The 10266-nt window shown below is 49.4% G+C and overlaps 1 protein-coding gene across 1 annotated transcript; it reads left to right on the top strand.

Annotated features, from left to right (window-relative positions):
- Positions 1–4485: 4485 nt before the first annotated feature.
- On the top strand, positions 4486–9105 carry FNDC10 (fibronectin type III domain containing 10). The gene is made up of 2 exons (XM_038160100.1): positions 4486–5540; positions 5571–9105. Exon 1 carries the CDS (start codon positions 4849–4851, stop codon positions 5512–5514), a length of 666 nt encoding a protein of 221 aa, XP_038016028.1. The 5' UTR covers positions 4486–4848; the 3' UTR covers positions 5515–5540; positions 5571–9105.
- Positions 9106–10266: the final 1161 nt, after the last annotated feature.

Genomic DNA, 10266 nt, shown 5'->3' with positions numbered 1-10266 from the left:
CCCCAGACTCTGGGACCTCAATCCTCAAACACAGCTTGTGCCTGAATCTCATCACCTGCTAAAAAATCAGAGCATCTTTGTTCTCTGTTTGAGTTAGTTGAGCTTTTTAATCCCTTGTTTGTGGCATATTTTGCAAGCACTTTCAGGCACTGGGGAAAACAATATTTATTTCCCAGCAAGCTCAGCCTTTTTTATTCTGACAGCATTGATTATTTTTTTTCTTCCACTGGTTGTAATGGAGCTTGAAATTTACATTTCACAGGACTTTTTGGTTCTTTGTTTTCATTCTGCCTGTGTTTCTTACCAGTACAATCAGCTGTGCAAGTCCAGCTCTGGCACAGAGTAGAGCAGAATAAGGAAAGGGACAATTTTAGGAAATTATCTTTTAGGCTCATGCAGCCCAGTAAGGAGCTCACTACCAAACCCTAGCAGGGTTGAAGATACCCAAAATGCCCCGAGATGGTTAAAGCTGCATTGGTGCTCTGCCAGCCCTGCTGTGATGCAGCTCCTCCATGAACAGCACACCCACAGCAGAGGCTGCAGCTGCTTTTTCAGAGCGTCCTGATCAGAACTGCCTCCCTGTCCCAGGTCAGAGCAGCACCCCTGACCCCCAGTGCCAAAGCTCTGTGCCCAGTGTGGCTTCTCTGCTTCCTTCTCTACCTCTGTCGGGGCTGGGATTGAAGATGATGGTTTGCATTCAGACTCAGGTGTTTATTATTTCTTTTATCAGTGTCACAGCCTCACAGCAGGGAGTTCTGCAGTTCTTCACCAACAAGGCACAAAATGGCCAACTGTCTCTTGGTACAAGGTCTTTTAAGGCTAAACTGTCCAATTAAGAAATGACACCTCAATTATTTTTACTTTTAACCCAATAACCAACCACCCGTGCCCCACAATGGAGACTTTTTTAAAATCCAATTACACAAAACCACCCAAACCCACGGAGAAGAAGGAAGAAGGTAAAGAACAACCAGCCTCCACCCTCAACCCTCCATCTTGCTCCATATTTATTTCTATATTCTAAAACCCCAAATTCTCAGTTTTCCACCCTGATATCACACCCTTCTAACCAACTCCACGCCCACAATCCCAGTGCTGTTAATCAATTTTGGAAACCTTCTCCACGGCCTCAGGTCAAATGCAGCGTTCCCTTGGGGGTCAGTGCCTTTCAGCAGAGAAAATTTAAATTTTAAACAGAAAGTTTAAAATTCCCAGCAGCCGGGGCTCCAACACCCCAGCTGCGTTCAGCTCAGCTCTCCCTCCCTGGCACTGGCAGCTCCAGCCCTGACTGGAAGTGAATCAAGCACTGGAAATAGAAGCCCAGTGGGGGTGAGGCTGCTCACGGATTCAGGCTGCAGGATAATCTAAATCAGGAGGCAGATTCTCCGTGTTTGCATGTCTAGGGTGAGTAATCCTCAAAGTTATGACTTGGAGGGAACTGCAGCAACTCGACTGAATGCAGAGCTCCCAGCTTGGAGGATGCTTTAGGAACCATATGTCATGTGCTGCCCTCAGCTGAGAGCCAACATCTCTGCCCTGGGGATTGTCTGCCCTGGCCCTGTCTGAGACTAAAATTAGCAGAGTGTTGCATAAATTGTGAGCTGTGGGTTGTCAGCGCTTCGTTGCCTGGCCCACGGCGAGTTCTGATACTCCTTCAGTGCTTCCTTGAGGAGAGACGACAAAGCCAGAGGAGGAGAAGCAGAAAAGCCAAAGCCCTGCGGCGCTGGGTTTGTCTGGAGGCTGTAAAACAATCTGGGATGCTGCTGGGGCTTCACAGCTTGGACACATCCCAGGGCTTGGCCTGAGCAGCAGAATGCCATGAAAAAGGCCAGGCTGCACAGAACAATCCATCAGGAAACAGATGGATGGATAAGAGAGCAAACAATGAAAAAAAAAAAGGATTCCCAGGGAGCCAGCACGGCCAGGCTGACCCAGCCAAAGCATGAGGGTCTGCTGGGCTCTGCATAAATAATTGGGTTTTTGCTCAGCCACAGTGCAAGGCCAAAAAAAAGTGCAGAAGGTGTGGTTAAGCTGTTGTGTTTATACATTTTTTTGGATGGGTTCAGGGCCTTCACTGCTGTGCCAACCATTTTCCCTCCCTGCAGCACACTCCAGACCCTTGGCTCTCCCAGCAGAACTCAGGGTGAGTCGTTCATCACAAGTTGTTGATCACAAGAGGCTGGTGCCAGATCTCCTCCCTGGACACGGCAAACGACAGCTCTGGGAACAATCATTGCTGTCAGGAGAAGGACACAAAGTCTGAAGGAGGAAAAAACTCGCTCGGTTTGGCTCCAGCCACTCGCTGAACACGCTCACACTGCTCAGGAAGGGCTGTCAGAGCTCCAGATTTCGCATCCTGGCTGGAATTCCACAGGTAAATTTGTCAAGAAGTGCCTTCAGCAGCACAGCACCTCTTCCTGCTCCAATATTTGAGTGTTTTCCAAGCCATAACTGCACCTTCAGCATCCCTTTCTATGCTGATCCTATTTTTTTATTGATCCCTCTTGGTATTAAAAGAGGTTCCTGGCAACTTTCCATAGGCTAGCAGACCCCCCCCATTCAATCTGGTGAAAAACTAAATGTGGAAATAACTTGTAATACTTGATATTGGTAAATTAAAGATTTCCTCAGGAAACAAACACTTGAAAAATCCAGTCTTTCCAAGAGGAGAACGTGTCCTGATGTCCGTTCATGTTCAATGCATCAGAAAGCAGAATTGTTTAAACAAATTCCACACTGCTGCAAATTACACTTTGTGCATACGCAAGCATCACCTTCCGGGTATGATTTGGGTTTGGTTTTGTTCAGGCTACGAAATAAAAACAGGCTTTGGGATCTTATTTTGGTTGTATTTTCAAGTTACATAATTCAAATGTTGTTTTTAAAGAAAACACACACAGGAAACTGCAGTGTGTTTCTAAATAGGTGAAACAGTGAAGATACAGCAACGTGTTCAGGCACATTTCTGAGGCTTTTAACAAAATAATATGTTAATTATTCTATTTTACAAGTTAAATGTAGACATTATTCTATTTTACAAGTTAAATGTAATGTTAATGTTTTGCTATAAAATCTGGAACACAACTTTATGTAAAACCTGATCAAAACCAAAAAGAAATGTTGCTTTTTTTTTCCCCCTGCTACTCAGAAAAGGACTTCAAGCAACTTTTACCACTTTAACAGCTCGGAGGATCTCCAAACACGCTTTAATCCTGTATTTTTATTATTGTTCCATTAGAGCTCTTTTCTTTCCCCATTTAGACAAGTCAGTTCTCTGGTGTACCTCTCTCAAGGTCGTTCAGAGAACATTAATTACGGTGGAGAGCTGGGATGGAGACACTGCTGTGTCCTCCTGAGCTGCAAAATCAGCTGCTGGCTCCAGACCAGGGGCGGCTGGAGGGCTGGCCCTGCTGCAGAGGGAGGAGGAGGAATTTGGGGCAAGGCAGGAAGAGGAATTTGGGGGAAGGCAGGAAAAGGAGTTTGGGGGAAGGCAGGAAAAGGAATTTGGGGCAAGGCAGGAAGAGGAATTTGGGGGAAGGCAGGAAAAGGAGTTTGGGGGAAGGCAGGAAAAGGAATTTGGGGCAAGGCAGGAAGAGGAATTTGGGGGAAGGCAGGAAAAGGAGTTTGGGGGAAGGCAGGAAGAGGAATTTGGGGGAAGGCAGGAAGAGGAATTTGGAAGAAAGGCAGGAAGAGGAATTTGGGGGAAGGCAGGAAGAGGAATATCCTTGTTCCTTCAGTCTCAGGGCGTGCACTAAGACCCAGAGTTATTCCAGCTCTCAGCTGACCTCCTGGGAGGGTCTCCTGTCTTTAGTACATCCCTGCCGAGTTTATTTAACTTCCCAGAGCCAAGAGGTTAAAGCAGCCCGGGTGTGCGGTTGTCACCGTGTTAAAAATGAACTAAAATAAAATCCGTGTGTGCTCCGATTCTCCGAGCAAGGTTTGCATCAGCTGAAGGGGAGCTCTGTCACCTTCCCCAGCCCTGCTGTGTCAGCCCCTGGGGACAGAGGCACCTCCCGGCCATCCCCAGGCTCATTTTTGGGGGATTTTAACCAGGTAACGTGAGAATTGCTGTATTTTACAGGTTAAATACAGACAAATGCTTATGATCTGCTATAAAGATGAAAACAGGATTCTGTGTAAAAACAGATCAAAATCACGGGGTCTGAGCATCCCCCTGGGCGGACCCTAAAGGTGTCTGAGCATTCCTGTACCAACCCTTGGGGGGTCTGAGCATCCCTGTGCCGACCTTTGTGGGGTCTGAGCATCCCTCACATGCGGGATCTCAGCACCCCCGGTACCTACCCCCGCGGGGTCTCAGCATCCCCCCTGCCCACCCCTGTGGGGTCTCAGCATCCCCCGTGCCCGCCCCCGCAGGGTCTCAGCATCCCCCCTGCCCACCCCTGTGGGATCTCAGCAGCCCCCGTGCCCGCCCCCGCAGGGTCTCAGCACCCCCCGTGCCGGTCCTTGCGGGGTCTCAGCATCCCCCGTGCCGGTCCTTGCGGGGTCTCAGCATCCCCCGTGCCGGTCCCCGCGGGATCTCAGCATCCCCCATACCCGCCCCCGCGGGGTCTCAGCATCCCCCGTGCCGGTCCTTGCGGGGTCTCAGCATCCCCCTACCCTCCCCCGCGGGGTCTCAGCGCTCCGTGCGGAGCCCCGAGAGCCGCCGCGTCCGGGCGGCCACCAGCGGCCGCAGCGGGCGGGTGCTCCGCAGCCCGGCGAGAGTTAACGGCGGCGCCGCCTCTCCATTGGCGGCCCCGCGGCGGCTGCCGAGCCCGCGCTCGCCCCGCGCTCGCCCCGCGCGTCCGCCGGCCCCGCGCTCCGAGCCTCCATGCGGCGGCGGCCGCCGGCATGCCCGGCACGCCCAGCCTGCTGCCTCCTCTGCTCGCCCTGCTGTGCCTCGGGGTCGCCGACCCCAAGCCCGACCCCGACGAGCCGTGGTGCCCCTACAAGGTGGGCGGCGATGGCGCGGCGGGAGCGCGGCTCTGCTTCCGCCCGCCGGCCCGCGGCTTCCAGTGCGCGGCTCGGGGGTGCCGCGCCCACCGCTCCGCGGGCGGCGCGCTGGTGGCCAACGTGCTGCGGAACGGCAGCGTGCTGCTGCAGTGGGGGCTGCGGCACTGGGGGCCGCCGCCGCCGCGCCCCTCCGCCGCCCTGCGCGGCTTCGCGCTCAACTGCTCCTGGGACGGCACCTACACGCGCTTCCCCTGCGACAGCGTGGAGCTGGGGGCCGCGTGTCGCGACTACCTGCTGGCCGAGGCGCACGGCAGCGTGCGCTACCGCCTGTGCTTGCAGCCGCGCTACGCCCCGCCGCGCCCCGCGCCGCCCGCGCAGTGCGTGGAGTTCCGCGTGGAGCCCGCGGCCATGCGCGACATCGTCGTGGCCATGACGGCCGTGGGGGGATCCATCTGCGTGATGCTCGTCTTCATCTGCCTGCTCGTGGCCTACATCACCGAGAACCTCATGAGCCCCGCGCTCGCCCGCGGAGGACACGCGGCGGCCGCTGCGCGCCGCGCGTAGCGCGGGAGGGGATGATGGTGATGATGGTGATGGTGATGGTGATGGTGATGGTGATGGTGATGGTGATGGTGATGGTGATGAAGCGGGGCCGGCGCCTGGCGGCTCCCGCAGCCGCCGTTGCGGCGCTCTGCGGCGAGGGAAGAGCTTTTCCAGACTGTTCTGGCAGCGCTGGCTTTGCCGTGCCCACACTTGCAGGATGCGCGTTCCCAGCGGAGTTCGGAGCTCTTCTGCCGGCTGCGGTGGCTTCTCGGCCGGAGCCGTTCGTGGTGGACTCGTGGCATCTCAGCGGATCAAAAAACAATAGCAGAGGTCCCCAGGTGCCAGAAATCGTCTGTTTTAAGGGCAAGCGGCAGACCTTACCGAGGGCCTGTTTGAAAAGACTCTCCAGAACACCCTTATTTTAAGCCTAAAACCTCTTGGTCTTAGACCCGTGCGTGATTTTTTTCCTGTGGGGTAAAGCCGTTTAGAGTTCAGGAGGACTGACTGGTGGGACCACAAACCCCATAGCTAAGCGTGCGCTTGATCCAAAGCCCGCTTAATCTTGTGTTTTAGGTGGGTTTTGTATCATGCTTTAGGCGGTCACAAATTTTGGGGCGGGGGTTTTTCTGGTCGAGGGTTTTCTGGTCAGCTCCAGCGACCATCAACATCCAACACCTGCTTTTCTCCCATCAGAATTGTGTTGTAGTTTCACGAAGAGTGCAGGTAAAGGGATAAATTGAATAAGAAAACTCCGTTTCGTTGAGCAAGTAGGAACCAACCCTTAATTATAATTATAATTAAGATATAAGTGAGCACCCCCTGGCCCGCTGAAACCCCCTCCTTTAGCAAAGCAGCTGCACTAAGGTAGAAGCTTCTTGACCACGGAAGTCACTGATGTTGTAGCCGAGTGTTTTGAGCGTAGGAACACTCCCCGGTAACTCCTCACTTGACGCTGTAGTGAAGTAAGGTTTTAGCCATACTCTAGTACTGATTCTATTGTGCCTTAGTGCTGAGAATTTGTCCCATTCCTATCGGTGCATCTGTTCCTGTAGTCCTCGTAGTTAAGTGTTATCTCCCTCGTGTTCCTGTCTCCGGAATTAGTGGTTGTTGGTTTGTCTGATTGTTTTCTTAAAAAAAAAAAGAAAAAAAAAACAAACAACTTGGGCTGATCACTACTTGAAATTTAATATATACACAAAGTAGTTACCTTCAGAGAGGTGTTTAGCGAGGTAGTTTTTAGTACGTGTTGTTTGTGTGTAGTTGACTGCTGTAACACAAAAAATTAATTTATTATCACTTAGGAACTGTGCACTAAAAGCAAAAAAAAAAAAAAAAGTAGGGGGAAGGCTCTTTTGTAAAGGGACTGTCAGGTTCAGTGTGATCTGTTTGTGTAAATGTTTAGCTCTGGTGAACGACCTGTTTGCTTTTCCTTGTGAAAGTCCTTTGTGAAGTTCCAGCTTGGTGGTAGAGGGTAAATCTAGGAAGTGTGTGGAATCCTTAATGATAGCCAGTATTTGTACCGAGCATAATCCCTTCTTCAGGAACTCGGGGGTGGCTGAGGAGCTGACGGTGTGCGTTTATCAGCACCTTTTACAGCTTGCCCTCGGTTTGTTATTCCTGCTGTGTTTCCATTCTCTGCTCTGTGTTTGTCACCTTGCCTGTGTGCTGGATTGAAGAACGCACTGATGCCTCATTTTTGCGTTTTTATCCCTAAGGAGATGCTGGAAGAAAAGGCAATTTTGAAGAACATTAAGACAAATGTTGGTCTTTTAAAGGTTTCAGGGTTTTTTTTTGCTGTAGCCAGTTCAGCACAGGAGCACTGGAGTGCCACTGAGTTTGTACATCTCTGTCACCTGTTGTCAAGCAGTGTCACTGTTCCGTTCCTCATCTTGTCATGAATTGCCAGATGTGAAAACCAGCTGTGTAAACAACGAGCCTTGTACCACCTTGGCGTTGAACTGAATAAATTAAGAGGATGATGGAAAAGAAATGAAAATCCCATAAATACTTAAAGGTTCAAGATCTTGTTTCACTCAAAGGGAGTCTGCCCAAACTGGTCATAACAATATTCCATTGCCTGCTGTAAAATTATGACAGCATTAATGGGAAAAGAAGAGATTTATTCTCTGAATACTTCATTTTATTTATTAGAGGTTTGGATTGTAGATAACTGGGTAATTCAGGTGGTAACACTGATGTAAGTCTGAGGAAATGGAAATTTAATTTACAGTTTGGAATGTGACTGTCTTCAGTAAGACACCTCTGCAGGTAATAATGGATACCCTAAATAATAATTCATAATAATAATAATAATGGTATAACCCTAATGGATTATGGGATAGCCCCAAAACAGCACCTAGAAGATACTAAAGAGATGTTTTTGTAGCCATTTCACGTTTTTATTCATCAGTCTCTGGGGATTGCATTGTAACAGCATCCTGGGCAGAGGGTAGAAAAAGAATCTAAATCCTGATCGAAGAAAATCTGCAGTTTTCAAAGGATTACTTTCATTTTTTTCCCTTTCCATGCATTAAAAATGGGATGTGGGAAACAATATCTCATTTTCTCATTCATTTTCAGTGGATTAAGCTTTAATTGAACACATCTGGGTGTGTTGGAGAAGAAAATCAGAGTATTCCCCTGTTTGATTTTGTGTGACATGAAGCAAAATATCTGTTGACCCATTGATAACTGGATTTTTTTTCCTTCTATCACTATAGAAATTTCTCTGCCATGAATGCAGACATTTCTTGTGCTAATAAAAGGGGAAATTTAATGTACACAGGCTTGGTGGTAATCCAGCTGCCACCAGCCTTGGTGTGACTGCACAGTTAAAGCTTTCTCCAGGCTTTGCAGCAATTCCCAAAACGTGCAGAGTAGCTTGGGGAGTGACAATCCATCCTGGCCTGTCCAGGCAGCGATAAAGAAGTGGCAGAATGCTGATTTATAACTGCCAAGAAGCTGCTTTGGGGGAAAGTGGAAATTGCTCCTAAGGCAACCACACATCCCCCGTGTTACTATGCGAGTACCTGCTATTAAAAATCCACGTGGTGCCTTCTTAGGTGTTTTATTACCCTGCATTGATCCACTCATTTCCAGTACAAACATCAGGCCACATCCAGGAGCTAAAATGGAGAATGATATGCTCATTAACAAGCTGCTTTTTTTCCCTTGCCTCGTGCTAAATGTGAGGAAAACAACTGCTTAAATGTGAGCAGCTCAAAGCCCAGCTTGACCCCAGCTTTGGGTGTTCTGGAGGAAACAGTCTGTGCCTCAGGCAAAGAATCTCTTAATTGCATTTTGATTTTTTTTGATTTTTTTTTATTTTTTTGTGAGATGGAAATGGAAAGGCTGCCTGGCTTTATTTGGAGGTGCAGGCAAAAGCTGGGATTTTGCTTCCATGGAGATCTGGAGTCTCAGTTTTATGAGGCTGCAAACTGCTGCCGTGTTTCAGCAAAAAAAAGGAGGAAAAGAGGCAGGTGAGAGTGTCACATTCCTGGTAAAAGCTTTGGAATTACAGCAAGGGATGCTTGGATGGGGTTTTTTGGCATTTTTAACCTGAGTAAAACCACCCTCAGGCTTGCTTCAGCCCAGGTCTGGTCACTGCATCTCTGACCAGAAGCACCAGGTGATCAGATCGTGTTAATTGCAGAATAAGAATTAGGAAGATGATGGGCAGGGATGGGAATGGCTGAGAGGAGACCCAAGGAAAGAAGTTTTTGCAAGTGCTGAGGGGATAGAAGGGCTGCATGAGGAAAAGGGGGAAATTTCTTTGTTAAAGTTGAGGGGATAGTGAGAAAAGCTTTATTTTTAATGGAAAATACAAGAGAGGGAGAGGTTTTACACGGAGGAGAGAATGGTGGTTGTGGGAACAGGAAAAGGCTCTGCTGGAAGTGCTGTGGTGATAATGGGGAAAAAATTCCTCAGAAAGCACAAAAGGGGAAAAAAAATCAATGGGAGGGCAGGAAATATTTTTAGGAAGCACTGAGGACAGAGTCCTGCCTCACTAGTGAAGTTCAGCTGGGCTGGGGAATAGATTTGTTCCTTTGATGTCCTGGTTTATCTCCTGTATTTCTCCTGCTCCATTACCTCCTCCTGCCATTGTAATAGTGCAAGGAGACCAATGTGGAAAAGGGAAAAAGGGAAAAGATGACAAAAACCTCCGAGAAAAATGGGATTGAGCTGGGCTGAGCAAGGAGCACCGTGGAAATTTTGACCTGGATGTGAGAAAACAATCCTGAAACCAGCATATTTCACTAGTCGGTGGGTAAATAACATAAATAACATAAATAATAACATAAATAACTCCTAGTTTTGGCCGTTCTGATTTGTGCAGTTTGCAGTAAAAGCCCCAGCGTTTCCTCCTGGAATGCAGAATTCCATCTTTAATCCTAGCAGCGTTGGCGTTCTGATCGCTGTGGATCCCCCTGGGCACAGCCAGGGTGTCGAGCCCAATTCTCCTCCTCGGGATGACTCAATCCTGCATCCAAACCTCGGCATCTTCCTGTGTCCCAGCCCCGCCGCGGCATTCGGCTGCCATCTAGTGCCAAACAAAGCGAAATTTGTCCTAAAAACCTGCTTTTCTGACGAGCTTTTTAACCCCACAGCCCGGAGAGGCAGCGGATTCAGGGACTGGCGCGGAATGGCTCTTTGGTGGTGGGAGCGCTGAGGTCTCATCGCTCTTTATGTCATGAAATCTTCCTGGTGTTCAACCTTAACCTCTCCTGGTACAACTGAGGATGTTCCCTGTCCTCCTGTCCCTGTTCTCTGGGA

This window comes from Motacilla alba, chromosome 21 (genome assembly GCF_015832195.1).
Source record: "Motacilla alba alba isolate MOTALB_02 chromosome 21, Motacilla_alba_V1.0_pri, whole genome shotgun sequence".
NCBI classification, from domain to species: Eukaryota; Metazoa; Chordata; class Aves; order Passeriformes; family Motacillidae; genus Motacilla; species Motacilla alba.
Note: the sequence above shows the minus strand (reverse complement) of the source record. Positions and strands in the feature narration are given on the sequence as shown.

Bases quoted from the DNA above. Each gene is read 5' to 3' on its own strand.
- FNDC10 (XM_038160100.1), top strand. From the start codon at position 4,849: ATGCCCGGCACGCCCAGCCTGCTGCCTCCTCTGCTCGCCCTGCTGTGC.